Source organism: Eretmochelys imbricata, chromosome 7 (genome assembly GCF_965152235.1).
Source record: "Eretmochelys imbricata isolate rEreImb1 chromosome 7, rEreImb1.hap1, whole genome shotgun sequence".
In the NCBI taxonomy this organism is placed as follows: domain Eukaryota; kingdom Metazoa; phylum Chordata; order Testudines; family Cheloniidae; genus Eretmochelys; species Eretmochelys imbricata.
This window is the reverse complement of record NC_135578.1, coordinates 44,984,733-45,012,592: the sequence shown is the minus strand read 5'-3', so window position 1 is coordinate 45,012,592 and position 27,860 is coordinate 44,984,733. Positions and strand designations below refer to the sequence as shown.

Sequence of the window (27,860 nt, the reverse complement as noted above, 5' to 3'; positions counted from 1 at the left end):
ACTAGCTAGGATAAAAAATAAGGTTCATCAACCCAAATGTTTCAGGGAGCAAGATTATCAACAGGGGAGGAAGACCTACCCCTCCCCCGCCCAGCAGTCCAGCTTTTTCAAGTCTTACGTTTTCCTCCAAGGTCTCTAGACTGAAGCAAGGGTAACTGACTAGATGAAGTACTGGCCCATGGCAGTTTGGCAATTCCCATTGTTTTTTCTATTTGGGGAGAGTGGGAGAAAGGATTCTTCACTGCCCGAGGAAATGAGCAGCAACCAATCCAGGAGCTGGTCCCCAAAGGCTTTCTCAATGCTCTCCTGAAAATAGAAGCTTATGCCCCATTCCCCCTGATGGTGTTACTAGGTGAGCTCAAAGAGTGGCAGTGTGACTAGGTCACCTGCACTGTGTTTGCATATATTAAGTCAGCTTCCCTTCCCTGTGGGACTATGGCTATTCCTGACAGCACAAGTTACAAGTTGTAAAGTCTTTTAAAGAGATTAATGTAACCCTAATTCCTTGCAAAGGTCTAATACAAACCAGGTGAGGGAATCCCCTTCACAAGGAGGCTGCTGTTTTTTCAACACAGCTTTCTGGCTGTCATGCCTGAGATTGCTGTCTGGGTGAGCAGGAGGGCAGCAGGGGCTCTGGCTTTGCCAAAGTTATGGGGTGGAGGGTATTTTAAGCGTGAAATTAAGGTTGGTTGGTTGGTTGATTTTCCTAATCCTTGTGGCTTCAGTACAACATCAGCAGGCAGGGTGCTACTGTGGTGCAGCCGGGGCAGTGCTCAGAGATCTCCTGAGGCCTGTAGTCCTGCCCGTCCTATGAGAATCTTTTCCAGGAGCGCCTAAAGGGAGATGGCATGAGAAAGATGGGGTTAGAGCTCTGGAGTCCCACACACCTCCCTGTTACAGCGACAGCATTGGGTTAAAGAATTCCCAGCACCATGTGCAATAGGGGTGGTCCCTGAGCATCATGCAGCCTTGAGGGGCTCCCCAAGGTACAAAGACCTGAACTACGGTAGTTAGGTGCACCTGGGCAGCAATGCTCAGGGGTGGTTTCAGGGGCCTGTACCAGACTTTCACTGGAGCGACAGCAGGAGAGATTGGAAGGACTGGGAGGGTGTAGGGAGAGCATGGAGTGGGAGTCGCACAGCTGTTAGAGGTTGCTGAGGAGCAGGGGAGGAAGGAAAGGAGGAGTCAGAAAGTAAATGGAGGATTGCGAGGAGGTGGGTTGAAGGGAACTCATAAAGGGCTTGATCCCTGACTCAGTGACGTCAATGGCAACACACTCAGCGACTGCAGTGGGTAGCTAATCAGGCCCAGAGTCCACATAAATATCTGAACCTTGCAGTGGTTACATGAGTGTGTGCTCAGAAAGGTCAGAGGTTATGGGCTGGATGCAGGAGTCCCTGGGGGAAGTTTTCTGGCTGGCGTTATGCAGGAGGTCAGAGCAGATGATCAGGGAGCTCCCCCGACCTGTATCTGGCTCTCTGCTTCAGGGAAAGCTGGGATGGTTGTTAGACTTGGTCCCGGGAAAGGAGTGGCTCCGCGGTTTGCCAGTGGGCTGAACTCTCACACCACCAACCCGACTGAAGGGAGGAGGCGAACGGTGGGAGAAGGGCAGGGAGGAAACAAAATACAAATTTCCCTCCTGCTTCTGGCTGGGTCCTGGCAGCACTGCTTGCAGAGTTGGGGGCTTCTCTTGCTCCCCTATGTTTCACTAGAAAGGATGATTTATTTTTGAAATAATAAAACAAAACAAGTCAAGGCTTCCTCTGTGGTTTTGGGGAAGTAGGTGATGTCAGGCTCATTAATCATGCAGCACTCTGTCATGAGGGGTGGCAGGAACACCCAGCCTGGGCAACTAGAGAAACTTCAATGGTTGAGCTGCAGTTGGTGTCATCACAGGAAATAGGCAACTGAAAAGTAATGAAATCTACGCAAAGCAAAATCTCTGAGCTGTTAGGAAACCCCAGAATCAGCACCCTGGGAATATCACAGAAAGAAGGGGTTCAGGCTGCACAGGGCCCAGGAAACAAATCACTCTTTCTGGAACAGTTCTCTCAACTCTTTGTCATTGCCTCGCCCACAGCACTTTTGCAGGAGCCCCTCCTCTCTGATTCTTCCCCTCCACTTCCCTCTTCCTCCTCCAAGCTCTCATTAAGAAGAGACCAGCAAGGAGTCAGGCCAGACCATGTCCAGTTGGATATTTCCAGGTTTGTTTTTTTTATTTGTGTATTAATATAGTGATCACGACACAAGGGACCATCAGCCCCAGTAGAGCTGTGCATAGGGCAGTTCCTAGAAGGTGCAAGCTTCCTGACACGTTCCTATCACAGGTTTCAGAGTGGTAGCGATGTTAGTCTGTATCAGCAAAAAGAACGAGGAGTACTTGTGGCACCTTAGAGACTAACAAATTTATCTGGGCATAAGCTTTCGTGGGCTAAAACCCACTTCATCAGATGCATGGAGTGAAAAATACAGTAGGAAGATATATCTTCAGAGAACATGAAAAGATGGGGGTTGCCTTACCAACTCTATCGAGACAAATCAATTACAGTGGGCTATTATCAGCAGGAGGAAAAATCACTTTTATAGTGGTAATCAGGATGGCCCATTTCAAACAGCTGACAAGAAGGTGTGAGTAACAGTAGGGGGAAAAATTAGTATGGCGAAATAAACTAAAAATTATGTAATAACCCATCCACTCCCAGTCCCCACAAGAGATCCACTTCCTGGACACTACAGTTCAAATCAGCGATGGTCACACAAACACCACCCTTTACCGGAAACCTACTGACCGCTATACTTACCTACATGCCTCCAGCTTTCATCCAAACCACATCACACGATCCACTGGCTACAGCTAAGCTCTAAAGACACAACCGCATTTGCTCCAATCCCTCAGACAGAGACAAACACCTACAGGATCTCTATCAAGCATTCTTAAAACTACAATACCCACCTGCTGAAGTGAAGAAACAGATTGACAGAGCCAGAAGAGTACCCAGAAGTCACCTACTACAGGACAGGCCCAACAAAGAAAATAACAGAACGCCACTAGCTGTCACCTTCAGCCCCCAACTAAAACCCCTCCAGCACATCATCAAGGATCTACAACCTATCTTGAAGGACGATCCCTCATTCTCACAGACCTTGGGAGACAGGCCAGTTCTCAATTACAGATAGCCCCCCAACCTGAAGCAAATACTCACCAGCAACCACACACCACACAACAAAAACACCAACCCAGGAACCAAACCCTGCAACGTACCCCGGTGCCAATTCTGTCCACATATCTATTCAAGTGACACCTTCACAGGACCTAATCACATTAGCCATGCCATCAGGGGCTCGTTCACCTGCACATCTACCAACGTGATATATGCCATCATGTGCCAGCAATGCCCCTCTGCCATGTACATTGGCCAAACCGGACAGTCTCTTCGCAAAAGAATAAATGGACACAAATCAGGAATCATAACATTCAAAAACCAGTAGGAGAACACTTCAACCTCCCTGGTCACTCAATAACAGACCTAAAAGTGGCAATTCTTCAACAAAAAAAACTTCAAAAACAGACTCCAAAGTGAAACTGCAGAACTGGAATTAATTGGCAAACTGGACACCATCAGATTAGGCCTGAATAAAGACTGGGAGTGGTTGGGTCACTACAAAACCTAAACCTAATTTCCCCAATACTAATTTTCCCCTACTGTTACTCACACCTTCTTGCCAACTGTTTGAAATGGGCCACTCTCATCAACACTTCAAAAGTTATTTTTCCTCCTTTTGTATCCTGCTGTCAATTGAATTGTCTTGTTAGACTGACCTCACACTTGGTAAGGCAACTCACATCTTTTCATGTATTTATACCTGCTCCTGTATTTTCCACTCCATGCATCTGATGAAGTGGGTTTTAGCCCATGAAAGCTTATGCTCAAATAAGTTTGTTAGTCTCTAAGGTGCCACAAGGACTCCTTGTTCCTATCACAGCATCTCAGTCCTGTCCTGCAAAAGCTCAATAAAGACAATAGACATCTCAGTGATTAGCTGCCCTCGAGATGTCACACTCTGTGTGGAGAGTGCAAATCCTGTCCGCAGCATAGCACCCAGTTTTTAAGTTAGTTGCAGATGCATGGACCTGGCTCACATTCAGAAACTAGTGGTTTGGAAGCAGCTACAGCTGCATCACATTCCTGAATGAATCTGAAATCTAGAAAGTCTCCAGCAAGGCAGCTTAAAGGCTCCGTATACAAGACTGAATCCCAGATTCATTTTCAGGCTATTGTTTGAATTAAAATTGCTATGAATGACTCTAGAGAGGAGGAGAATTAGATTTCATACTATGCATGCTTTTGTATTACCTTCCACACTTCACTCCAGGACACAGCAGCTTTCCTGTCTCCAGTGCTACAAATCTCTGCACCTCCAGGAAGTGAACCACACACACTAGAGGAAAGCATCCCCATCTGTGTAGCAGAAAGTACTGAAGTAACTAGCTGGCTGTGTTACAGTACCACATGCTACACTGCCATCTCACACTCACTGCAGCATCTGCTTATCCTAACACATCTGTGCTTGCCTGTCGGTGTAACAGGAGGGAAATGTATTCCACATGCCAGTTCCCTCAGTCCTGCTCAAACTGAAAGGGTGCGGTTTTGGGTGATGCTAAGAGCTCTATGAAAAGCAGAAATAAGACAGAGAATTGGGCAGGAAGTGAGGTCATCACTTATAAGCCTGGGGCTGTGCTGATGTCATCATGCAACTCAGTGGCAGGAAGTGATATGGGAGCAGGAGTCAAAGAGGAAACCGAATCAAACAACTGAGGTTAACAAACTTGGCATTCATCCTGTGGCATCTCCAGGGACTTTCTAAGAAAGCAAGATTGGGTTTGGCTCCCCGACGTCAGTTAGCTTGCTTTGCACGCCAGGTTAAACGCCACCAACGGTAAAGGGATGAGGGTGCAGCTGTGCTGACCGCATGTCAGTGTTAATGACAACTTCTACCTCTTGCTGGTTCCCTTTCCCTACCCACTCAAGGGAAAGCATTAAAGGACCAGCTTCCTGCAAAATTCACTGATGGTAAAACTTCATTCTGCACAAGTCTTTGTGAGAGAAATGGGCTCAAGCTGCAAAGGTCAAATCTGGATTCAAACTTTTCCAAGGGTCTGGTGTATTCAGAACCAAGGTTTTAGCTGTGGCCCATCTCTAAATTTATGACAATGGTATTACTTTTACCCAGCACCATTCATCCTGGAGAATCTCAAAGCACTTTACAATCGGATATACACACTATATGCTAAAAGAAAAGGAGTACTTTTGGCACCTTAGAGACTAACCTATTGATCAGAGCATAAGCTTTTGTGAGCTACAGCTTACTTCATCGGATGCATGCAGTGGAAAATACAGCGGGGAGATTTTATATACACAGAGAATATGAAGCTAATGCTCAAATCAATTTGTTAGTCTCTAAGGTGCCACAAGTCCTCCTTTTCTTTTTGCGGATATCAACTAACATGGCTGCTACTCTGAAACCTGACACTATATGCTGCTGTCATTTCATCGACCACTGAAATGTTAGCATCTCTGGTAAAATCCCAGCCACCGTTTAACAGCACACAATACTAACCGAGAGTTTACGACTGGAAGGGGAGAGGAACAGCATACTGGAGGCAGCATGAAGTTATCCAGAATGGAATTTATCCATGACAATAACAACTTCCACACTCTCCTGAAAAGAGCAGAAGAGCCTTCACTCCTATTTTTAAGCCCAGAAGGGACCTCATCTAGTCTGACTTCTTGCATAACACAGCCCAGACAATTTCATCCAGTGATTCATGCATCAAGCCCATAATTTCTGGTTGATCTTAAATACATCCAAAGTGGCCAGAACCTCAGTCTCATAACTTCTTGGAAAACCAGAAGTACAGTGCTTCCTCTCTCTGCCTGTAACAGCATGCTGGACTATTCAGTACTGATACAGAGGGAAGTGTCACATACTGGCTTTGCATACTGATGCAAAAAGAAAAGGAGGACTTGTGGCACCTTAGAGACTAACCAGTTTATTTGATCATAAGCTTTCGTGAGCTACAGCTCACTTCATCGGATGCATACTGTGGAAACTGCAGAAGACATACTGATGCAGTGTTCCTTGGAGGTCTTGCATTCAAGTACTGACACACACAACACTGCTTAGTTTCTAAGATCCAGCAGAGTCCTAGCATATGGTGTTAAAGATGCTGGGATATATACATGGTTTACTGCAAGGATGGCTGTCTATTTTAACCGTGTGTAATTCTGTTTATCTAATCCCAAACCTCCTGTGGCAGGCGGTGAATTAGAATTCAGGTCACTGCTCTCTTGGGAATATCCTTCCTGAGTTTCTTTCTCCTGGATCAGTAGCTGAGGCTGTAAAGAAAAAACAAACAAACCACCAACAAACAACACAGAAATCATGTCAGAGAAGATAAAATACAACCAAACGAATTAGATCCGAACAAAAAAATCTTTAATTAGTGCCTTTTAAACAATTGGCTGTGCAGGAGTGAGGACAGGCCCCTCTTCTCAGCCCGTGCCCATGCTGGCTGTATGCACGCATGCACTCAGTGTGTATTGTGTGTGGTGTCAGGGTGTGTTCCTGTGGTATATGCGTATGTGATGTCAGAGTGTGGAAATGGTTGTTGAAGGCATTCAGTTATTATGCTATTTGTGAGGGAGGCAGCCCCGCAGCCTGTGCAATGTCGGTTTAGTGGGGAACACTCTCACCTATGATGCAGGCGCACAAGACAGCAAACCAGGAAATCCCACAGCCTGCCTGTGGAATATCAGAAATAGAAATCGATTGCAGTCTAGGAAACTAGAGGGTAGCCATTCAGCTCTGCTCTCGTCTCATTTCTAGCCTATTTAACCCATTTGCAGATGGAAAATAAAGAGGACCGTATGCGCACCAGTGTGCTGGATTTACAGAAAGTTTGATACTCATATCAATTTACCATAGATCCTGAAACTATCAAGATAAACCCATTGGTCTATTCCTCCTTGATGCTTTTATATCACACTAAGGATAGTAAAGGATGGCATCACAATAGGACACAAGCCACTGTTCAGATTTCACTATCAGTATGCATAGATTCCAAGACCAGAAGGGACCATTGCCCAGGGGTGGGCAAACTTTTTGGCCTGAGGGCCACATCTGGATATGGACATTGTATGGTGAGCCATGAATGCTCATGAAATTAGGGGTTGGGATGCAGGAGGGGGTGAGGGCTCTGGCTGGGGGTGCAGGCTATGGGATAGGGCCAGGGATGAAGGCTTTGGGGTCCAGGAGGGGGCTGGGGGTGGAGCAGAGGGGCTCAGAATAATGGAGGGGGCTCCAGGATGAGGCAGGGGGTTGGGGTGTGGGAGGGGGTATGGGCTCTGGGCCGGGGGTGTGGGTTCCAGGGTGGGGCCCGGGGACTCTGGGCCGGGGCTGAGGGGTTCGGAGTGCAGGAGGGGGCTCCAGGATGGGGGAAGGGGGTTGGGGTCTGGGGCGGGGGGTGAGGGCTCTGGCTGGGGGAGCGGACTCTGTGGTGGGGCTGGGGATGAGGGGTTTGGGGTGCCGGAGGGGGCTCCAGGCTGGGATTGAGGGGTTTGGAGGGTGAGAGGGGGATCAGGGCTGGGACAGGGGGTTGGGGCATGGGAGGGGGTCAGAGGTGCAGGCTCCGGGCAGCGCTTACCGGAAGCAGCGGTATGTCCCCACTCTGGCTCCTATGTGGAGGCGCAGTTAGGCAGCTCTGCACACTGCCTGGTCTGTGGGCACTGCCTGGTCTGTGGGCACTGCCTGGTCTGTGGGCACTGCCCCCGCAGCTCCCATTGCCATGGTTCCCGGCCAATGGGAGCTGCAGAGCCTGTGCTTGTGGTGGGGGCAGTGTGCGGAGCCCCATGGCTGCCTGTACGCATAGGAGCCAGAGTGAGGACATGCCGCTGCTTCCGGGGGCCGCATGGAGCCACGGCACATGCAGAGCGGTGCAAGCCCCTGACTCGGCTCCCTGGCGGGAGTTCGAAAGCTGCATTAAAAGGTCTGACAGGTTGGATGCAGCCCATAGTTTGCCCATCCCAATCTACTTTGACCTTCTGAACAACACAGGCCACAGAGCTTCCCCCAAATAATCCCTTTTAAACTAGAACATATCCTTTTTCTTTTTTTTTAAAGGCATCCAATCTTGATTTAAAAATTTCCAGTGATGGAGAATCCACCATGACATTTGGCACATTGTTCCAATTACCCTCACTTAAATATTTACACCTTATTTCTAGCTTCAGTTTCCACCATTGGATTATGTTCTACCTTTGCCTGCTAGATTATAGAGCCCATTATCAAATATTTGTTCCCCATGTAGGTACTTATGGAGTGATCAAGTCACCCCGTAACATTCTCTTATGAATTCGTTGACTTGAACCTGTGCTCTAGTTTCCTCCCTTGCTGGTTCTTCTGTGCACCATGGTACTCTAACTACTAAGGATGCTTCATGGAAAGAGGGCTCCTAGATACCACTGTGTCAGGGGCTTAGGTCCAAACATGAGGCTGACCCCAGCTCCTGGAGTCCTATTAGCATTTTACAGGTGTTCATTAAACACCAAAAGGCATTGTGCTTTACCCACCTGGGCTGTAATTTAATCCATTTTCATAAGCTAAGGAAGAGTTGGGCCAGGTCAGTACGTGGAAAGATGACCTCCAAGGAAGAAACAGGAGATGCAGGAAGTAGTAGTGGTGGCTTAGTAAGGATTTCTGTCAATACTAAGCCAGTGGCCCTCTATGGCACCAGGGAGAGCTGCGCTGCAGGATAAGATGTAAAATTGAGGTCCTGGCCAATTGTGCTCATTAAACATCCCATGGCACTTTTTTCAAGAGCAGCGGTGTAAACCACAAATTCCATCTTGGGAAACTATATTTTACCTCCCTGGATTGCCCTTATAGTTTTATATGCATAAAGTCTCTTTCCTTTCCTCCTCTCCTAAAACTCTTGTGTAATGTTGCTGTGTTCTGTTAAATGCCTGCTCTATTCCACCCAATCTCATCCTCGGCACTGAAAGAGGCAGGGGTCCTGTCGAAAAAAATAGTATGGGATCAGATAATTAAAGACTGTATCATAATGCATCGGCACAAAGGAACAAAATTTGAGTTGCACAGGCATCCTTAATGCTGGCATTCCTAATTTTGGGGTGTTTGACTTTGCAGCTGTAATGTCCTTTTAACTAGAGCTGGTTCAAATCAGAATTTCTGTCCTGTGGAAATGGCGATATTGTGAAATTTGGTTTCAGCTGGAATTGGGACGGAAAAGTGAAATATCACAGAACAGTAAGTGCAAAAAAAAGGTTGATTCAAAACCTTTCATTTCAACATTGCTGAATCGAACTCTTTCATTTTGGTTTGTTGAGCCTGTTGAAATGTTTTGTTTGAGGTTGGTTCAGCATTAATCTGTGCCTGCATCAGCTGCTATGGTGTCTCATAGACGTTTCAATTCAAGGTCCCCCTATTCTCCTCTGTGGGCTGGCGCTCCCTGGCTGGACCACATCTTCATGATGGAAATGCATGGTTACGTTAACTCCCATGATGCATCACATCATTTCAGCCAGAGAGAAGACTGTGGTGCATAATGGGAGATGCAGTCTCGTCAGGGAGTCTGGCCCATAGAGAAGAACATGGGCAGGAAGCACCTGAACTACCGTCTCCCATGAGACACTGCATCAGCGGACACAGACTAACACCGAACTGCCCTGACACAAAACTTTTTGATTCAATGTGAGCTGAAAATGTTCTGATTTGGGTCAACCCAACCCAACCCAAAAGGATCTATTTTGTTTAGATTTTTCTGATGGGAAATAAAAAAAATTCCCTGAGGGGAAATTTTCAATTTTGTGAAAACCAATTTCCAATGAAAAAACATTGGTGGAAAATTCCCAACCAGCTCTACTTTTTAATGTAGTTTTTTTTGTGATGTAATAGATAAAAATGTGAACGGATGTTTTAGCTGTCAAAGGACAGTGCAAGGCTATGCCACATAGGGACAATTCTTTATTTTACTTGGTTTTGTGTTCAAGAACCCTCGGTAACTGTATTTGGATACTCGCTGCCTTTTCTGTCTGTCTGAGGTAGTTAGTTATATGGTCCTCATTAACATGGTATCTTAGTGTCTCACAAGCTTTAATATGTTTATCCTCATAACACCCCTGAGAGGCAGGGCAGGACTGTTATCCCCATTGTACAGATAGGGAAACTGAGGCACAGAGAGACAGACTGACTTACCCAAAGTCACACAGGAAGTTTATGGCAGAGCAGAGAAATCAGGCCCCAAACTAGTGCCCTAACCATTGAACAATACTTCCTCTGCTGGAACAACCTTTTCTGCCTAGCTCAATTATTTCATGTTGGAAGAATGTCTTAGTCCTTCTCTCTCAGTTCTTCTTACTCCTCCTCACCTCACTTTCTCTTTAGAGCCCCAGGGAGATATCCATATGCCTTTAAACTCATGCCTGGCTGCCCTCCCCTCCACCCATTGCACTTCAAATGCCACCTGGGGTGATCCTGGTCTCTACCCATGTCAGGCACACTGAACAGTTGCGAAGTGGGCTGAGAATCATGGCTAAGCCAGTCTCCTTCCTACATGTTAGTGTCAGTTTAACCACAGGGCAGACTGTGCCAGCAGGTGTTTGACAGCTGGTTAGTGCTTACCCCCCTCCCGTCCAAGTCATGCTCTTCAGGGAGCCTCAGCTTTCTGTGTATTTACTTGCTTAGATTTCTGCAGCTCTATAATAATAGTGCTTTCCAACTGCTGCTAAACTCATTGCTCAGATAAACAGAGGCATCACTATCATGATGACAATGTTTCATGCACTCATCCCAACAGAGACCCACCAGAGCTCCGCTCACACAAGTATCCAGCCTCACCCATCTTCTTACTGACCTGGGAGAAAAGATGCGTCTTGTGGCAATAACTAGAGATGAACCAACTCAGATTATTACAGACCAATGGGTAAATTTATCAGGAGTATAAACCAACCACCACTAACACTCATAACCCCGACCTGGGATATTCTATCTACTACCCAAGATCCATAAACCTGGAACTCCTGGGCGCCCCATCATTTCAGGCATTGGCACCCTGACAGCAGGATTGTCTGGCTATGTAGACTCCCTCCTCAGGCCCTACGCTACCAGCACTCCCAGCTACCTTCGAGACACCACTGACTTCCTGAGGAAACTTCAATCCATCGGTGATCTTCCTGATAACACCATCCTGGCCACTATGGATGTAGAAGCCCTCTACACCAACATTCCACACAAAGATGGACTACAAGCCGTCAGGAACACTATCCCTGATAATGTCACGGCTAACCTGGTGGCTGAACTTTGTGACTTTGTCCTTACCCATAACTATTTCACATTTGGGGACAATGTATACCTTCAGATCAGTGGCACTGCTATGGGTACCCGCATGGCCCCACAGTATGCCAACATTTTTATGGCTGATTTAGAACAACGCTTCCTCAGCTCTCGTCCCCTAAAGCCCCTACTCTACTTGCGCTATATTGATGACATCTTCATCATCTGGACCCATGGAAAAGAAGCCCTTGAGGAATTCCACCATGATTTCAACAATTTCCATCCCACCATCAACCTCAGCCTGGTCCAGTCCACACAAGAGATCCACTTCCTGGACACTACAGTGCTAATAAACAATGGTCACATAAACACCACCCTATACCGGAAACCTACTGACCGCTATTCCTACCTGCATGCCTCCAGCTTTCACCCTGACCACACCACACGATCCATCGTCTACAGCCAAGCTCTGCGATACAACCGCATTTGCTCCAACCCCTCAGACAGAGACAAACACCTACAAGATCTCTGTCAAGCTTTCTTACAACTACAATACCCACCTGCGGAAGTAAAGAAACAGATTGATAGAGCCAGAAGAGTTCCCAGAAGTTACCTACTACAGGACAGGCCTAACAAAGAAAATAACAGAACGCCACTAGCCGTCACCTTCAGCCCCCAACTAAAACCCCTCCAACGCATTATTAAGGATCTACAACCTATCCTAAAGGATGACCCAACACTCTCACAAATCTTGGGAGACAGGCCAGTCCTTGCCTACAGACAGCCCCGCAACCTGAAGCAAATACTCACCAACAACCACATACCACACAACAGAACCACTAACCCAGGAACTTATCCTGGCAACAAAGCCCGTTGCCAATTGTGCCCACATATCTATTCAGGGGACACCATCACAGGGCCTAATAACATCAGCCACACTATCAGAGGCTCGTTCACCTGCACATCCACCAATGTGATTTATGCCATCATGTGCCAGCAATGCCCCTCTGCCATGTACATTGGTCAAACTGGACAGTCTCTACGTAAAAGAATAAATGGACACAAATCAGATGTCAAGAATTATAACATTCATAAACCAGTCGGAGAACACTTCAATCTCTCTGGTCACGCAATCACAGACATGAAGGTCGCTATCTTAAAACAAAAAAACTTCAAATCCAGACTCCAGCGAGAAACTGCTGAATTGGAATTCATTTGCAAATTGGATACTATTAATTTAGGCTTAAATAGAGACTGGGAGTGGCTAAGTCATTATGCAAGGTAGCCTATTTCCTCTTGTTTCCCCCCCCCCCCCCAGATGTTCTGGTTTAACTTGGATTTAAACTTGGAGAGTGGTCAGTTTGGACGAGCTATTACCAGCAGGAGAGTGAGTCTGTGTGTGTATGGGGGTGGGTTTTTGGAGGGGGGTGAGGGAGTGAGAGAACCTGGATTTGTGCAGGAAATGGCCTAACTTCATTATCATGCACATTGTGTAAAGAGTTGTCACTTTGGATGGGCTATCACCAGCAGGAGAGTGAATTTGTGTGGGGGGGTGGAGGGTGAGAAAACCTGGATTTGTGCTGGAAATGGCCTAACCTGACGATTACTTTAGATAAGCTATTACCAGCAGGACAGTGGGGTGGGAGGAGGTATTGTTTCATATTCTCTGTGTATATATAAAGTCTGCTGCAGTTTCCACGGTATGTATCTGATGAAGTGAGCTGTAGCTCACGAAAGCTCATGCTCAAATAAATTGGTTAGTCTCTAAGGTGCCACAAGTACTCCTTTTCTTTTTGCGAATACAGACTAACACGGCTGTTACTCTGAAACCTGTCATTATGCAAGGCACTGCATTTAGCCGTATGGAGTGGAAATCTATCAACTGCATGAAAAAACTTGCACAGATACAGACAGACATCATCTTCCTTTCCAAATGCAAACAGATGGACATCGTACCAAAAGGACTGAAGGTAAAAAATCCATTACAATCTACATACCACACAGACTATGCTGACAGCTTGTGCCACACGCTCTCAAAGAAACTGCGGAATCACCTGATCAACATCCTCTACAGCAAACAGGGAAAGATTAAGAATGAGCTCTCAGAACTGGATACTCTCATAAAAAACCAACCTTCCACACAAACTTCCTCGTGGCTGGATTTTACTAAAACTAGACAAGCCATTTACAACGCACACTTTGCTTCTCTACAAAAGAAAAAGGACACTAAACTTTCTAAACTACTACATGCTACAAGGGGCCACAGCAATGGTTCCCTCAACCCACCTAGCAATATTGTTAACCTATCCAACTATACTCTCAGCCCAGCAGAAGCAGCTGTTCTATCTCGGGGCCTCTCCTTCTGCCCCTCCACCCCCACGAACATGATACAGTTCTGTGGTGACCTAGAATCCTATTTTCGACGTCTCCGACTCAAGGAATATTTCCAAAATACCTCTGAACAACATACTAATCCACAGAGGTCTCCCTACCAACACTACAGAAAGAAGGATTCTAGGTGGACTCCTCCTGAAGGTCGAAACAGCAGACTGGACTTCTACATAGAGTGCTTCCGCCGACGTGCACGGGCTGAAATTGTGGAAAAGCAGCATCACTTGCCCCATAACCTCAGCCATGCGGAACGCAATGCCATCCACAGCCTCAGAAACAACTCTGACATCATAATCAAAAAGGCTGACAAAGGAGGTGCTGTTGTCATCATGAATAGGTCGGAATATGAACAAGAGGCTGCTCGGCAGCTCTCCAACACGAGTTTCTACAAGCCATTACCCTATGATCCCACTGAGAGTTACCAAAAGCAACTACAGCATATGCTCAAGAAACTTCCTGAAAAAGCACAAGATCAAATCCGCACAGACACACCCCTGGAACCCCGACCTGGGATATTCTATCTACTACCCAAGATCCATAAACCTGGAACTCCTGGGCGCCCCATCATTTCAGGCATTGGCACCCTGACAGCAGGATTGTCTGGCTATGTAGACTCCCTCCTCAGGCCCTACGCTACCAGCACTCCCAGCTACCTTCGAGACACCACTGACTTCCTGAGGAAACTTCAATCCATCGGTGATCTTCCTGATAACACCATCCTGGCCACTATGGATGTAGAAGCCCTCTACACCAACATTCCACACAAAGATGGACTACAAGCCGTCAGGAACACTATCCCCGATAATGTCACGGCTAACCTGGTGGCTGAACTTTGTGACTTTGTCCTTACCCATAACTATTTCACATTTGGGGACAATGTATACCTTCAGATCAGCGGCACTACTATGGGTACCCGCATGGCCCCACAGTATGCCAACATTTTTATGGCTGATTTAGAACAACGCTTCCTCAGCTCTCGTCCCCTAAAGCCCCTACTCTACTTGCGCTATATTGATGACATCTTCATCATCTGGACCCATGGAAAAGAAGCCCTTGAGGAATTCCACCATGATTTCAACAATTTCCATCCCACCATCAACCTCAGCCTGGTCCAGTCCACACAAGAGATCCACTTCCTGGACACTACAGTGCTAATAAACAATGGTCACATAAACACCACCCTATACCAGAAACCTACTGACCGCTATTCCTACCTGCATGCCTCCAGCTTTCACCCTGACCACACCACACGATCCATCGTCTACAGCCAAGCTCTGCGATACAACCGCATTTGCTCCAACCCCTCAGACAGAGACAAACACCTACAAGATCTCTGTCAAGCTTTCTTACAACTACAATACCCACCTGCGGAAGTAAAGAAACAGATTGATAGAGCCAGAAGAGTTCCCAGAAGTTACCTACTACAGGACAGGCCTAACAAAGAAAATAACAGAACGCCTAGCCGTCACCTTCAGCCCCCAACTAAAACCCCTCCAACGCATTATTAAGGATCTACAACCTATCCTAAAGGATGACCCAACACTCTCACAAATCTTGGGAGACAGGCCAGTCCTTGCCTACAGACAGCCCCGCAACCTGAAGCAAATACTCACCAACAACCACATACCACACAACAGAACCACTAACCCAGGAACTTATCCTTGCAACAAAGCCCGTTGCCAATTGTGCCCACATATCTATTCAGGGGACACCATCACAGGGCCTAATAACATCAGCCACACTATCAGAGGCTCGTTCACCTGCACATCCACCAATGTGATTTATGCCATCATGTGCCAGCAATGCCCCTCTGCCATGTACATTGGTCAAACTGGACAGTCTCTACGTAAAAGAATAAATGGACACAAATCAGATGTCAAGAATTATAACATTCATAAACCAGTCGGAGAACACTTCAATCTCTCTGGTCACGCAATCACAGACATGAAGGTCGCTATCTTAAAACAAAAAAACTTCAAATCCAGACTCCAGCGAGAAACTGCTGAATTGGAATTCATTTGCAAATTGGATACTATTAATTTAGGCTTAAATAGAGACTGGGAGTGGCTAAGTCATTATGCAAGGTAGCCTATTTCCTCTTGTTTTTTCCTCCCCCCCCGCCCCTCCCCCCCAGATGTTCTGGTTTAACTTGGATTTAAACTTGGAGAGTGGTCAGTTTGGACGAGCTATTACCAGCAGGAGAGTGAGTCTGTGTGTGTACGGGGGTGGGTTTTTGGAGGGGGGTGAGGGAGTGAGAGAACCTGGATTTGTGCAGGAAATGGCCTAACTTCATTATCATGCACATTGTGTAAAGAGTTGTCACTTTGGATGGGCTATCACCAGCAGGAGAGTGAATTTGTGTGGGGGGGTGGAGGGTGAGAAAACCTGGATTTGTGCTGGAAATGGCCTAACCTGACGATTACTTTAGATAAGCTATTACCAGCAGGACAGTGGGGTGGGAGGAGGTATTGTTTCATATTCTCTGTGTATATATAAAGTCTGCTGCAGTTTCCACGGTATGTATCTGATGAAGTGAGCTGTAGCTCACGAAAACTCATGCTCAAATAAATTGGTTAGTCTCTAAGGTGCCACAAGTACTCCTTTTCTTTTTTCATCAAGGATTGGCGGCTTCTCCCTTTGCATACACCTACTGTAGCTTGATGGTAACACAATTCATGGGCATAGGACACCTTTGTCTATCCCCCTTGACTGAGACCCCTTTTGCCTCCTATACCTCTTCTTAGAAGTTCAAGTTTGCTGCCTTCAAGGCCAGACTGCTTGGAACACCCATATGACAGCAGATCTCCTTAAAACTACAAGTGGTGAGAATAAGAACAGAGAAAATGGAATTTAAGCAAAAGAAATGTTTTGCTTAACAACCCTCAATTTACACTTCTCAGAAGCTGAACTTGCTGCTGCCTTCTCAGCTCAGTTACAGAGAAGAAAAGGCACCCCTGTGTATTTAAAGAGCAATTACCTTCTCTGGCCTCCCCTGTCATGCTGGACTAGAAAGAGAGTTTCCACCACCCTGTTTATCAAGTATCCTGAGGTCATCTTCTATCCCCCCAAACATTTTTTTCTGCCAACCTCCCCAGCCAGGTTAACCCCCAGGGGAATCTCTCTCTCTTCCCAAGCTTCAAGTTCAGCAGCTTACAAATCATTCTGAAGTTCCTACCTGTGTTTGTACAGCACCTAGCACAAGGGGAACAAGGTCCATGACTAGGATTCCTAAGCACTACAGTGATCACCTCCCCCACCCCCGACCTTTCATCTGTCCCAGAAGGACTATCGATGTACTCCTCAGCTAATCTGCTTGCTGTGTACAGAGTTTTGGGTTTCCGATCCATGAGTCACACTTTCAACTCCTGAGCGCACAGCATATAAAACTGTTCCATTTCAATCAGCCCAAAGGCCTCTTCTGTTGTGAAGAGTCCTCTCCCATATACCCATCTCCTCCAAACTGAGCAGCAACTTCAGAATACCCCTCAATACCCTGCTTCCAAGCTCCCTGAAATTTCTTTCTGTATGAGTCAAAGGTCTCTTCAAATTTCTGCAGCAAAGTGGTTTTAAACTTGTCATTCAAACAGTCTTCACTGGCCATTGAGATCATGCTGCTAACATTAACCATTCGGTAAGGGAGCTAGAAACTGCATCTTATCCACAGCAGCTACCCAGTTCAGTGTGCACCTTCATTCAAAGCCTTTAGAAAACATAGATGGTACCACCTTCTTTATGTTTAGGAAACAGCTCAAGAGCTACATTGCCTGTGGAATTAGATGTGTGATTTCTATCTCCACTTACCCAATAGCTTAGCCTCTGGCTGTGCAACCACTCAGTGACCGCTTCATGATAATGCCGTCTGTCATGTTCTCCCTTCTTATGTTGGCATTTTAATTCCTACTCCACACACTAACTTTCCTGCAGCTGTAGTCACTTTGTCTCCAGCTGGTCTTTCTTCCACTCCCAGACCCATTTGCCCTGAGCACTCTGCCCAGGTGATGCTCTGCTGTTCTTCCTGTCACTGCAGACATTCCATTCATCATCCAGGCTCCCCGCTGAGGTCTCATCCTCCACCTTGGATTCTCCAGCTTCTCCTGGCCTGCTGTGGCCCTGGTCTCCCTCAACTTCCTCAGGCCCTGACCTGGCTCCTGGCACTGGCTGTGCCTGGTTCCTCCCTTGCGAGGTTTCTCCATTCTCTGCAGTTCCTGAGCCTCCATTTGGCTGCATGTGACCATGGATACAACACTGGCTTTTGTTGGTTGCTGAAGTTGCTAAAGTAGTTTTCTTTCCCCACACAGCTCTATTGCTACTCCTCCTTTAACATCTCGTAGCTCACCTCCTCCTTCTGCCTTTTCCTAATCTTAACCCAAAAAGAAAATAAGTATAGAACAGATTTTCTTTCCCCCCTCTATAATTCTTGTTTTTTCACCTGTTGCTTCTTATGAGTTTTCACCACAGCCAGACCCAATATGCTGCTATCACTGCAAACCAAACACTACCTCCAACTCCCATCACCTAGGTCCTTCAGCCTCACCCCTTGCGTTTGCCTGCCATAGCCTGAAGGCCACACAACTCAATGGGATAGGACACCTTTGTCCATGGCCCTTGACCAAGACTGGGAGGAGAGCGTAAGTTCCAGAACTCCTTTTGCCTTCTGTACCCTCCTTAGAGGTTGCTCCCTTCAGGGCCAGGGCTAAAAGCCCCACACAACAGTGGATTTCCTTAGAATTAGAGGCATTGAAAGTAAAAAGAGAGAAGAGGAAATTAAAACAGAAGAAGTGTTTAGATATTGTCTCTGGATTTACACTTCTCACAAGCTGAACTAGATGTGGCCTTTTCTCAGCTGCATGCCAGAGAAGAAAAGGCCATTTGATATGTAAATAGCATTTCTCTTCTCTGGCCTTCCCTGTGGGAGATTCAGCCCTGAGCTATGTCCAGAGGACATTCCTCCCTCAGGAACTGTTTGTCAAGTGCTTCCTCCTAGGAGTACTGTATTAGGGGAGCTCACCTTGCAGTCCTTCCAAGTTGTGGCACTTCCCCCATGGGAATTTCCTCCCTCCAAGCCTCAAGTGCAGCCCTTCATTGGTTGCTCTGAAAGAAGCCAATGAACCTATCTGGCTTATATGTTTATCATGGGTCTATCCATTGTTCTGGGGATAGGTATCAGAGCATGACTTCAGTCTGGCTTCAGTGGAGTTTTTTAATCCTATCCTCCCTCCGTACTTATCTTCCTTGGTTATAAATATATATTATTGATGAATCAGATCATCTGTCACAGGAAGGGTCTCAACTTGGGCCAGTCTGGTCAAAGCCATCAGAAGGCTTGGGAGTAGGAAGCTTGCAGAACTGATTTAACGCAGCATTAGTTTCTGACACAAGTTTCCCCTCATGCCTGTGGGTTCCCTGAGCTCCAACTCCCATCTCCCACAGCCTTCTTATTACATTCTTAGGGAGGAATTCCATGGGCATCATCTTCTGAGTTCATAGATTTTAGGGCCGGAAGGATGCACTGTGATCATCTAGTACAGTGGTCTCCAAACTTTTTACGCCCAAGATCACTTTTTGAATTTAAGGGCAACCCAGGATCTACCCCGCCCCTTCCCCAAAGCCCCGCCCCACTCACTCCATCCCCCCCTCTGTCCATCACTCGCTCTCCCCCACACTCACTCACTTTCACTGGGCTGGGGTAGGGGTTTGGGAGGGGGTGCAGGCTCTGGGATGGGGCAGAGGGGTTTGCAGTGTGGGAGGGAACTCTGGGCTGAGCCTGGAACAGGAGGTTTGGGTGCAGGAGGGGGTGAGAAGTGCAAGCTCTAGGAGGGAGTTTGGGTGCAGGAGGGGGCTCTGGGAGACTGTATAGGCTGCTGGCTCTGAGAGGGGGCTCAGGGATGGGGGTTGGGGTGCGGCCTCCTGCCGGGCAGCACTTACCTCTGGTGGCTCCCGGTCGGTGGCAGGTGCAGCAAGGCTAAGGCAGGCTCCCTGCCTACCCCGGCCCCACGCCTCTCCCAGAAGGGGCCAACGCACCCCTGTGGCCTGGGATGGGGGCATGTATCTCCTCGTGCTGCCCCTCTCTGCAAGCACCACCCTCACAGTTCCCATTGGCCACAGCTCCCTGTTCCCGGCCAATGGGAGCTGCGGGCACGGTGCTTGCAGGCAGGAGAAGCGTGCGGAGGGAGACCCCTGCCCACAAACCCCCCAGCCCCGGGCCATGAGGTGTGCTGGCTGCTTCTGGGAGCAGAATGGGACCAGGGTAGGCAGGGAGCCTGTCTTAGCAGCAGCCACACTGCGCCGCCAGAGATCGCAATCGACTAGGAGGTCCTCTAGGATTGACCAGTCGATCGCGATAAACTGGTTAGTGACCACTGATCTAGTCTGACCTCCTGCATAACAGGTCACAGAATTTCACTCACAGATTCCTGCAACTAGCCCATATCTTGTGGTTGAGCTAGATCATTCTGTTTAGAAAGACACCGCATTTTTACTTAAAGACGTAAAGTGAAGAGAATCCACCATATTCCTTGGTAAATTGTTCTAACAGCTAATTACCCTCTTTGTTACAAATGCACACCTTCAGGCTAGAAATAAAGCATCTAGCTTCATCTTCCAGACCTTGGGTCTCTTTATGTCTTTGTCTGCTAGATTAATGAACCCTCTGCTGTCAGAGTTCTAGGTTTCTCACTCCAGTGACCTTCTCTTTCCCTTGAATTCTAAATTCCCCTTTTGAAATGAACCTGAAATCTATGAATCCCTCTTACTCCATCAGAATTCCCAAGGAAAGCACAGTTCTTGCTGAGAAACTCAGGAATCTTTGCTTTTGAAGCATCAGGAATAGGGAGTGGAAGAGAGTTGCTTCCTGAATTAAGTGTAACATATTGCCAGAGGTTCTTGAATAAGAATGTTTTTGCAGCATGTTCAGCCCCTGGGGGTGGCAGGGGAGAGGAAGGAGGAAGAATCTTGCTCTCCTATCTGGCCAGATCAGTGCTCAAGACCCAAAGAAGGTTGCATCAGGGCTTCCTAGGCTGAAAGAGCATCAGCACAGCTAAGAAGCTTGAGAAGAGGAGCAGACCAGAAAGATGGGGGATCCTCTGGGCTTTGAGAGAAGGAACTCAAGGAGAAGGAACAAAAGAGGATTTTGATGTCATTGTACTTACCCACTTTCGGGGTCTCCCTCTTGGTCTTTTCTCAGCTGAAGATTCTACCTTTAGTTATAACAAAAGACATGATCTAGTCCTCTTTCATAACTTATTGCACTTGTGATCAACACATTAAGGCCATGTCTGCATTACAGTGGCACAGCTATAACATTGTAGTGCCATGCTGCAGATGCTTCCTACAGCAATGAAAAGGATTTTTCCATCACTGTAGGAACCCCACCTCCCCAAGTGATGGTAGTTGGGTCAACAGAAGCATTCTTCAATTGATCTAGCTGCATCTACACCATGCGTTGGATCAGCATGGGTACAGCACTCAGGTGTGTGTGTGAATTTTTCATAGTGACAGTGTTCAGAGATGTGAATTTTTTTACACCCCATAACACTGTAGCTATGTTGCCCTAACTTTTAAGTGTAGGCGAGGCCTAAACTTGGTCAGGGTGGCTTCATTTTAAAGTCTTCCTGTGTGACTGTGGATTATGATTAGGAGTATACTAACTAGGAGGAGGTGGCAGGGTCTTAGGAGGAAGAGGAGAAGGCAAATAGTGGTGATGACCTGGTAGAGACAGAGGAAGCAGAGGAGGTTGCTGGCCAGGCATCAGAGAGGGGGAGGACAGGCAGACGTGGATTAGGAGCAGGCAAATTAGGATTAAGACTAGGACACCTAGAAGGAGGAGCTCTATGGGAAGGAGGACTTGGGAAATGACTAAACAGATGAAGCAGAAGACGGAGGCAGCCTAGAGGAGGATATCAACCAGGCAGAATTGGAGGATGTCAGAGGAGTAGGCAAATTAGGATGAAGACAAAAACAAGTAGGAGGAGGCGGAACCAGGAGGTGGAGATTTAGGAGAAGGACTGGGCAGTGGAAGCGGAGGCAGTGGACTGAGGGAAGGAGGAACATGATTAGGAGGCACAGAGTGCCAGATGGGGACTATAGTGTAGGAGAAGCACGAGGAGGAGGAAAGACACAGTGGAAGAGGAGAAGGATGAGGAGGAGGACCACCACTAGGAGGAGTAGGGTGAGGAGGAGGATAACTATGACTAGGAGGACAATTAGGATGAGGAGGAAGATGATGCTGAGGCTGACAATGACTAGGACGAAGAAAAGAAGGAGGCAGCCCTTTGGGTGCCAGAGGCTTAGTGTGAAAAGGCTTAGGATGACTACAAAAAGGACTAGGCAGGGCTGACAAAAAGGGAGAAGGATGAAGACGACTAGGCAGCAGCAGATGATAGAGGACAATCAGTGGTGGCAGACAGAGTGCAGAGGGTGATGATGTAATGGTAACAGTGGGAGAGGAGTGTAAAGTTTGTCAGAGCTTAAAGACTTAAACAAAACTGAAAAAGGAGATGACACAAACTGCCTGCCTTTAAATGAGAGAGCGCCTCTCTCGTGCTCTCCCAGCAAAAGCCTGGAGGAGAGAAGGATTTGCTTTCCGGTGAGCTCTGCATCCTCCCATAAGCTGAGCATGTGCCATGGTCTCTTACCGTCTGCCCATCGCGGGCATTCTGTTTTTTGCTTCCTTTTGGCCTTCCTCGTGGTTTCTTTAGGGGCAAAGGTCCCAGAAGTTCCTGCTTGGACAAAAAGAGGGTAACTGTTACTCTGACACTCTGAACACCAAGCAGTCAAACGATAACTTCAAGTATGTAGCCCAGTGTATTTCCTGCTGCGGCCCGTGGACCAAGAGCGGCACCCAACACACTTGCTGGTGTTCCACAGAGTGCTGGCTAGTCACATGGCACTGGCTCTGCTCCTTGTTTCCAGTGGCTAAACTGCATTAGAAGACAGCTAAAGTACATTTGCAGAACATACTGTATCCAGGGAAGAAGGAGGGCCCAGTGGTGAGGGTGCTAGCCTGGGACTTGACCACAGGGGTTCAATTCCCCACTCTCTACCACAGGCGTCCTATGTGACCTTGGGCAAGACACAATCTCTCTGTGCCCCAGTTCCCCATCCTACCTCACATGGTGGTTGTGAGGTACTCTGATACTACAGCAGTGGGAGTCAGAGACATTCTCAAGATAGATACATACTTTCCTGTGCTAAAAATTGCTAAAAGGATGTTATGCAGCTGGGAATAGGAGGTGTCCCTTGTGCCCCCCCCCCCCCGCTGAAAGCATGATAGAACTCCTGATGTAACCCCTAAAGGTTCCCAGGAAAGTATACACCTTATACCAGCTGCAAGGGATCACACGTTCTAGAGCTAAAATGCAGCCACTGCTGGGTATGGAACACAGCAGCACTACAGAACAGTGCAGGACAGCGAGCAAAGAACACCTGCTCCAATTTAAACTGCCGAGGGAGTTCAGGAAGTAGTTACCTGAATTGGAATTTTGCCAACACACCAGGGTTAACTTCTCAACTCTCGCTGAAAGTACCAAGGGACCACAAGCAGTTAGGAAGCCCTTGATTTTATGTCACCTCTGAAAGACAGTGCATCTAAGCAGCACAGTGCCACCTATTCAGTACTGACTCAGAAGGCATCTTGCTTTCACTGGATCAGTACCCACAGGAGAATAAAGCTTTATAGAAGCATAGAAAGGGAAGAAGAGAGAAAAAGTATTTGGTTGTATAAAGCAAACCTATATGAATTGGCACATGCACAGGAATTGGCTCACATTCTGTGGGTTCCTTATTTAAACTCTGATGGAAAAAAGTAAAAACAAGCAGGGTTCTTTGTTTTAAGTTTGTAAATGAGGAGAGTGTGAGATGTATTATGTTGAAAGCCCTGGAGGCAGAAGTCCTCTGTTTATCCATAGGACAGAAGCTGTACAAGCTCTCTCTTCCCCTCCCTACTAATATGCCTTGGTCCTGCCCTAAAAGGCCAACCTCTATGGAGAGAAAGCAATTCAGCTATGTGATGCATAACCATGTTATGGTCCACTAAGAAGTGGATTTAGGCCTCAGACTCATTTCACACAAGCTACCAAACAGCCATCAGGTGCTACTGGCTTTCCATCACTCGTGACCTGATCTCAGTTGGAACCACCATGACCAAGACATGAAAGAATCTATACAAATCCCATTCTGAGCCTTCTAGGAGCCACCCGCCTACGTAGATAGCTATAAGGAATTCACAACATGTCAGCTCAGTCATCAACTTAAAACAATCCTTTTCAATAATTGCATTTTTTTCAGAGTAGCAGCCGTGTTAGTCTGTATCCGCAAAAAGAACAGGAGGACTTGTGGCACCTTAGAGACTAACAAATTTATTGGAGCATAAGGTTTCGTGGGCTACAGCCCACTTCATCAGATGCATTGAATGGAACATATAGTAAGAAGATATAGATATATACAGATATATAGATATATACACATACAGAGAAGGTGGAAGTTGCCATACAAACTGTAAGAGGCTAATTAGTTAAGATGAGCTATTATCAGCAGGAGAAAAAAACTTTTGTAGTGATAATCAAGATGGCCCATGTAGACAGTTGACAAGAAGGTGTGAGGACACTTAACTTAGGGAAACAGATTCAATATGTGTAATGACCCAGCCACTCCCAGTCTCTATTCAAACCCAAGTTAATGGTATCTAGTTTGCATATTAATTCAAGCTCAGCAGTTTCTCGTTGGAGTCTGTTTTTGAAGCTTTTCTGTTGCAAAATTGCCACCCTCAAATCTTTTACTGAGTGGCCAGAGAGGTTGAAGTGTTCTCCTACTGGTTTTTGAATCTTACGATTCCTGATGTCAGATTTGTGTCCATTTATTCTTTTGCATAGACACTGTCCGGTTTGGCCAATCTACATGGCAGAGGGGCATTGCTGGCACATGATGGCATATATCACATTGGTAGATGTGCAGGTGCATTGTTTGTGTATGTGAAACTAAAGTCCTGTCCCTGTGGCCTGACTCACTAACATCTCTCTCCAGAATTCACCCTGTCTATGAAACTTACAAAAATATCAGATGTTTGCCTTCCTTTCTGACCTATTGTCGGATTCCTCGTCTTAAAAAAAAAATGTGTCTCATTCATGCCTAAGTATAATAATCAGTTTGTATACAGGGCTCACAGATGTGGGATGACAAGTTTGTCCGGCCATGATGAGGACTTTTTCTTTTAAAAGGGGAAGGAAGGGGAAAAAGGAAAATAAATACAAGAGCTATCAGGAAAGTGACACAAATAAAGACAATGAAGATGATATCAGAAGGCACGTGTTGATTTCAGTTCCATGTTCTCAGTTGTTAATGTTCTGGAACCTCACTCACTATCTGAACATGCTGAGGGTCCTATTCTTAACTTGTGCGCTCAAAGTGATTTTCAAATTCATAATGGTGCTGCACCAGATTTTACCTTTCATTTATCCATTATACCTGAGACACTCCCATTTTTGGAGGGTTTCATGGATTAATATTTCTGTATCTGCTTCATGAGGGTTATTCTGAGAGCACACTATGAGCTTAACAGAGTATACAGCTGGTGAGGTGGGGCACAGGCTGCATATATGTAGACTTGGTAGAATTCTTTTTGTGTGTGTAATTTTGATGGATATATCAGTTTATTTTAAGCATTTTTTCTATTTATATAGATTTTAAATTTTCATAGTTGCAAAAAATTATGGGTTTTAAGAATTTTTTAATGGATTTAAATGTTCATAGTTGTGGGAAATTATGGTGGGGGGGGGTGTCCGACAATAATTATTTAATGACCGTCAATGTTGAGATTCAAAAATTTATAAAGCTTTATAACTATTCAAACACAAATTGCATGGCAAACTATACCAAGTAAATATCCTTAAGTCAAACACTAATAAATTCTCAAGCAGCATTTTTCTTACTTTGCCTATCTGCAAATTTCAGTGATCATTGATGGAAATATTTTTTCATTGATTTGTGTGCGTAGGGTGAAATCTACATTTACTGACATTTACCTATAAAAATCTAATCCTTCCAAGCCTACATATAGGTGTGTGCATAGACAGAAGGATGCCTTAGCATCTGTGGGTGTCACAGATTCACAGGACTCGTGCTGTCTCTCGGCTCCATACAGTCCCTGGGAGGAACCCCCTTCAGTGTGACAGCCCTTTTCCGGGGTCCACTCTCTCAGGGGTTAAGCTGTAGGCTCCTCCGCTTCCTGGAACCGCACCTCTCTGAGCCTTCAGCACACTTGTCTCTCACCGTGGGCCCCCTCAGGGAGGCCACTCGCTCTGGACCCCCAGGGCCTCCATTCCCAGAGGGAATGATGCAACCCTGATCTCTAGACTGGAGTGACTCTCAGCCAGCATAAAACAGAAGGGTTTATTGAGCATCTGAACACAGCAGTGGAAACTTCTGGGCCCTCGGGCCTAGCAACCCTCAGCACAGTACATCTTGGTCTCGCCTGTATCCAGGTGGGCTCTGGCTGCTCTCTTTCCCCAGTCCAGAAGCCCACTCCTTCCAGCCGATCATCCTGTATCACCTCCCACAACAGTTCCTCCCCTGTCCTTTGTCTTTGGTCCTAGGTAAATAGGTCATCTTAGCCCTCTTTCTTCCATCCTTCGTTCCCACTGGCTGGACCTGGCTGGTCAAGTCACCAGGGTCCTCTCTCCTCATCCCTTTGTCCTCCCACTGGCCAGAACTGGCTGACTGCCAAGCTGGGGTGGGCCTCCTGGTCACCAGGTCACCGGTTGCTAGCGTCCCCTATATCCAGGCAATTGTCCGGGGTCCTTGCTGCTAAGCGAGGTCACACCTGGTCCTCTGCAAGAACAAACTCCCTCTCCCACCACCTCGTTAAACACACAGCACACAGGGAAACTAAGACCTACACAGTATTCATGCAAAACACTAAGAAAATTCTCCACTTCATCACAGTGGATATGTCTGTGTGTAGTTATGCACACATTTCATTACACGAAGGTGCATATGCTGATGCATATATTTATTAATTTAGCTGCACTCTATCTATATATTGGTACATATATAAACACAAATGCATGTATTTGGTTTTGTAGGCATGTGAACCTGAGTGCATTGTGTATATATGTAGGACAAAATTTTGTTCATTCGAGCTGTGATGCATGGAATGAGGAGTGAAAGAGCATATATCCTCTTCTCCCCACCCCGAAGTCATGCGCACAGAAACAAAACAGTAGTAGAGCTTGGGGAATAACTGATTTTTCAGTTCAGTGGATGAACCAAAAAAATCCGCCCCGATATTTGTTTTGGGTCAAATAAATATTGTGTTCCATCTGAAACTAAACACATCATTTCATTTTCAAGTGTTTTTCACCCTTTTGTGTGTTTTTTAGTAAAGATAGCTGAATTTTGAAACAAAGAGTCAAAATATTTTGTTTAAACTCTTTTTAAACAAAACGTTTCAATTTATCTGGAAGTTCCTTCCCTTTTTCTGTGGCCAAAACGATTCACCATATTGAACCTGATTTGCAAATCGTTTCAGTCAACCCCAATGTGCATTGTTCAGTAAATAAACTATTCACCAAAAAAATTGCACCCAGCCTTATTCCCCGGCACTCATCAGGTTAACTCTCCTGATGAGGCTCCATGGCCCAGGTGGGCGTGGGCTGCCAATTTGGAGACCTGGTTGAGACAACGAGGTGCTTGCCATTGGTGGCAGATAACACGTAGTGTACCATGCTGTCCCTTTCTTGAGCAGCAGCAGTGTTTACTACAGAGCGCATTGCTCCCAGACCCCTCACACTCCTTGTCCTGCACAGCATTGTTTAATTTAGTTTAATAATTTCATTAATGCCAGCTTTTCTTGGTGCTGCCAGTGAGCCACTGCCTGCTCAGTGGCTACTTATTAATCTAACAGTCTAACAACACAGCATTCTCCATTGTCTTCCTAAGGCCTTGGGTACTCACCTGTGGCTGCTTCTTTGGTCTTCCCCTCTTCCTCTTTGGTGGCTCAGGCAGAGGGGATGAGTCAGGGTCCATTTGCTTCTCACTGCTGCTCATGGTGCCCCTTGCCACGTCTTCCAGATGATGACCCAATAGGCTATTTTTCCATGGGCAGCTGAAGCAATGGGAATGAA

General features: G+C 46.5%; 1 protein-coding gene across 1 annotated transcript; it reads right to left on the bottom strand.

Moving 5' to 3' along the window:
- Positions 1 to 48: 48 nt before the first annotated feature.
- Positions 49 to 27,860, bottom strand: LOC144268399 (uncharacterized). The gene is made up of 5 exons (XM_077823257.1): positions 27,691 to 27,860; positions 22,377 to 22,460; positions 20,892 to 20,939; positions 6,308 to 6,398; positions 49 to 833 (listed from the first exon to the last, which is right to left on the bottom strand). The coding sequence occupies exons 1-5, from the start codon at positions 27,781 to 27,783 to the stop codon at positions 748 to 750; spliced, it is 402 nt and encodes a 133-aa protein (XP_077679383.1). The 5' UTR covers positions 27,784 to 27,860; the 3' UTR covers positions 49 to 747.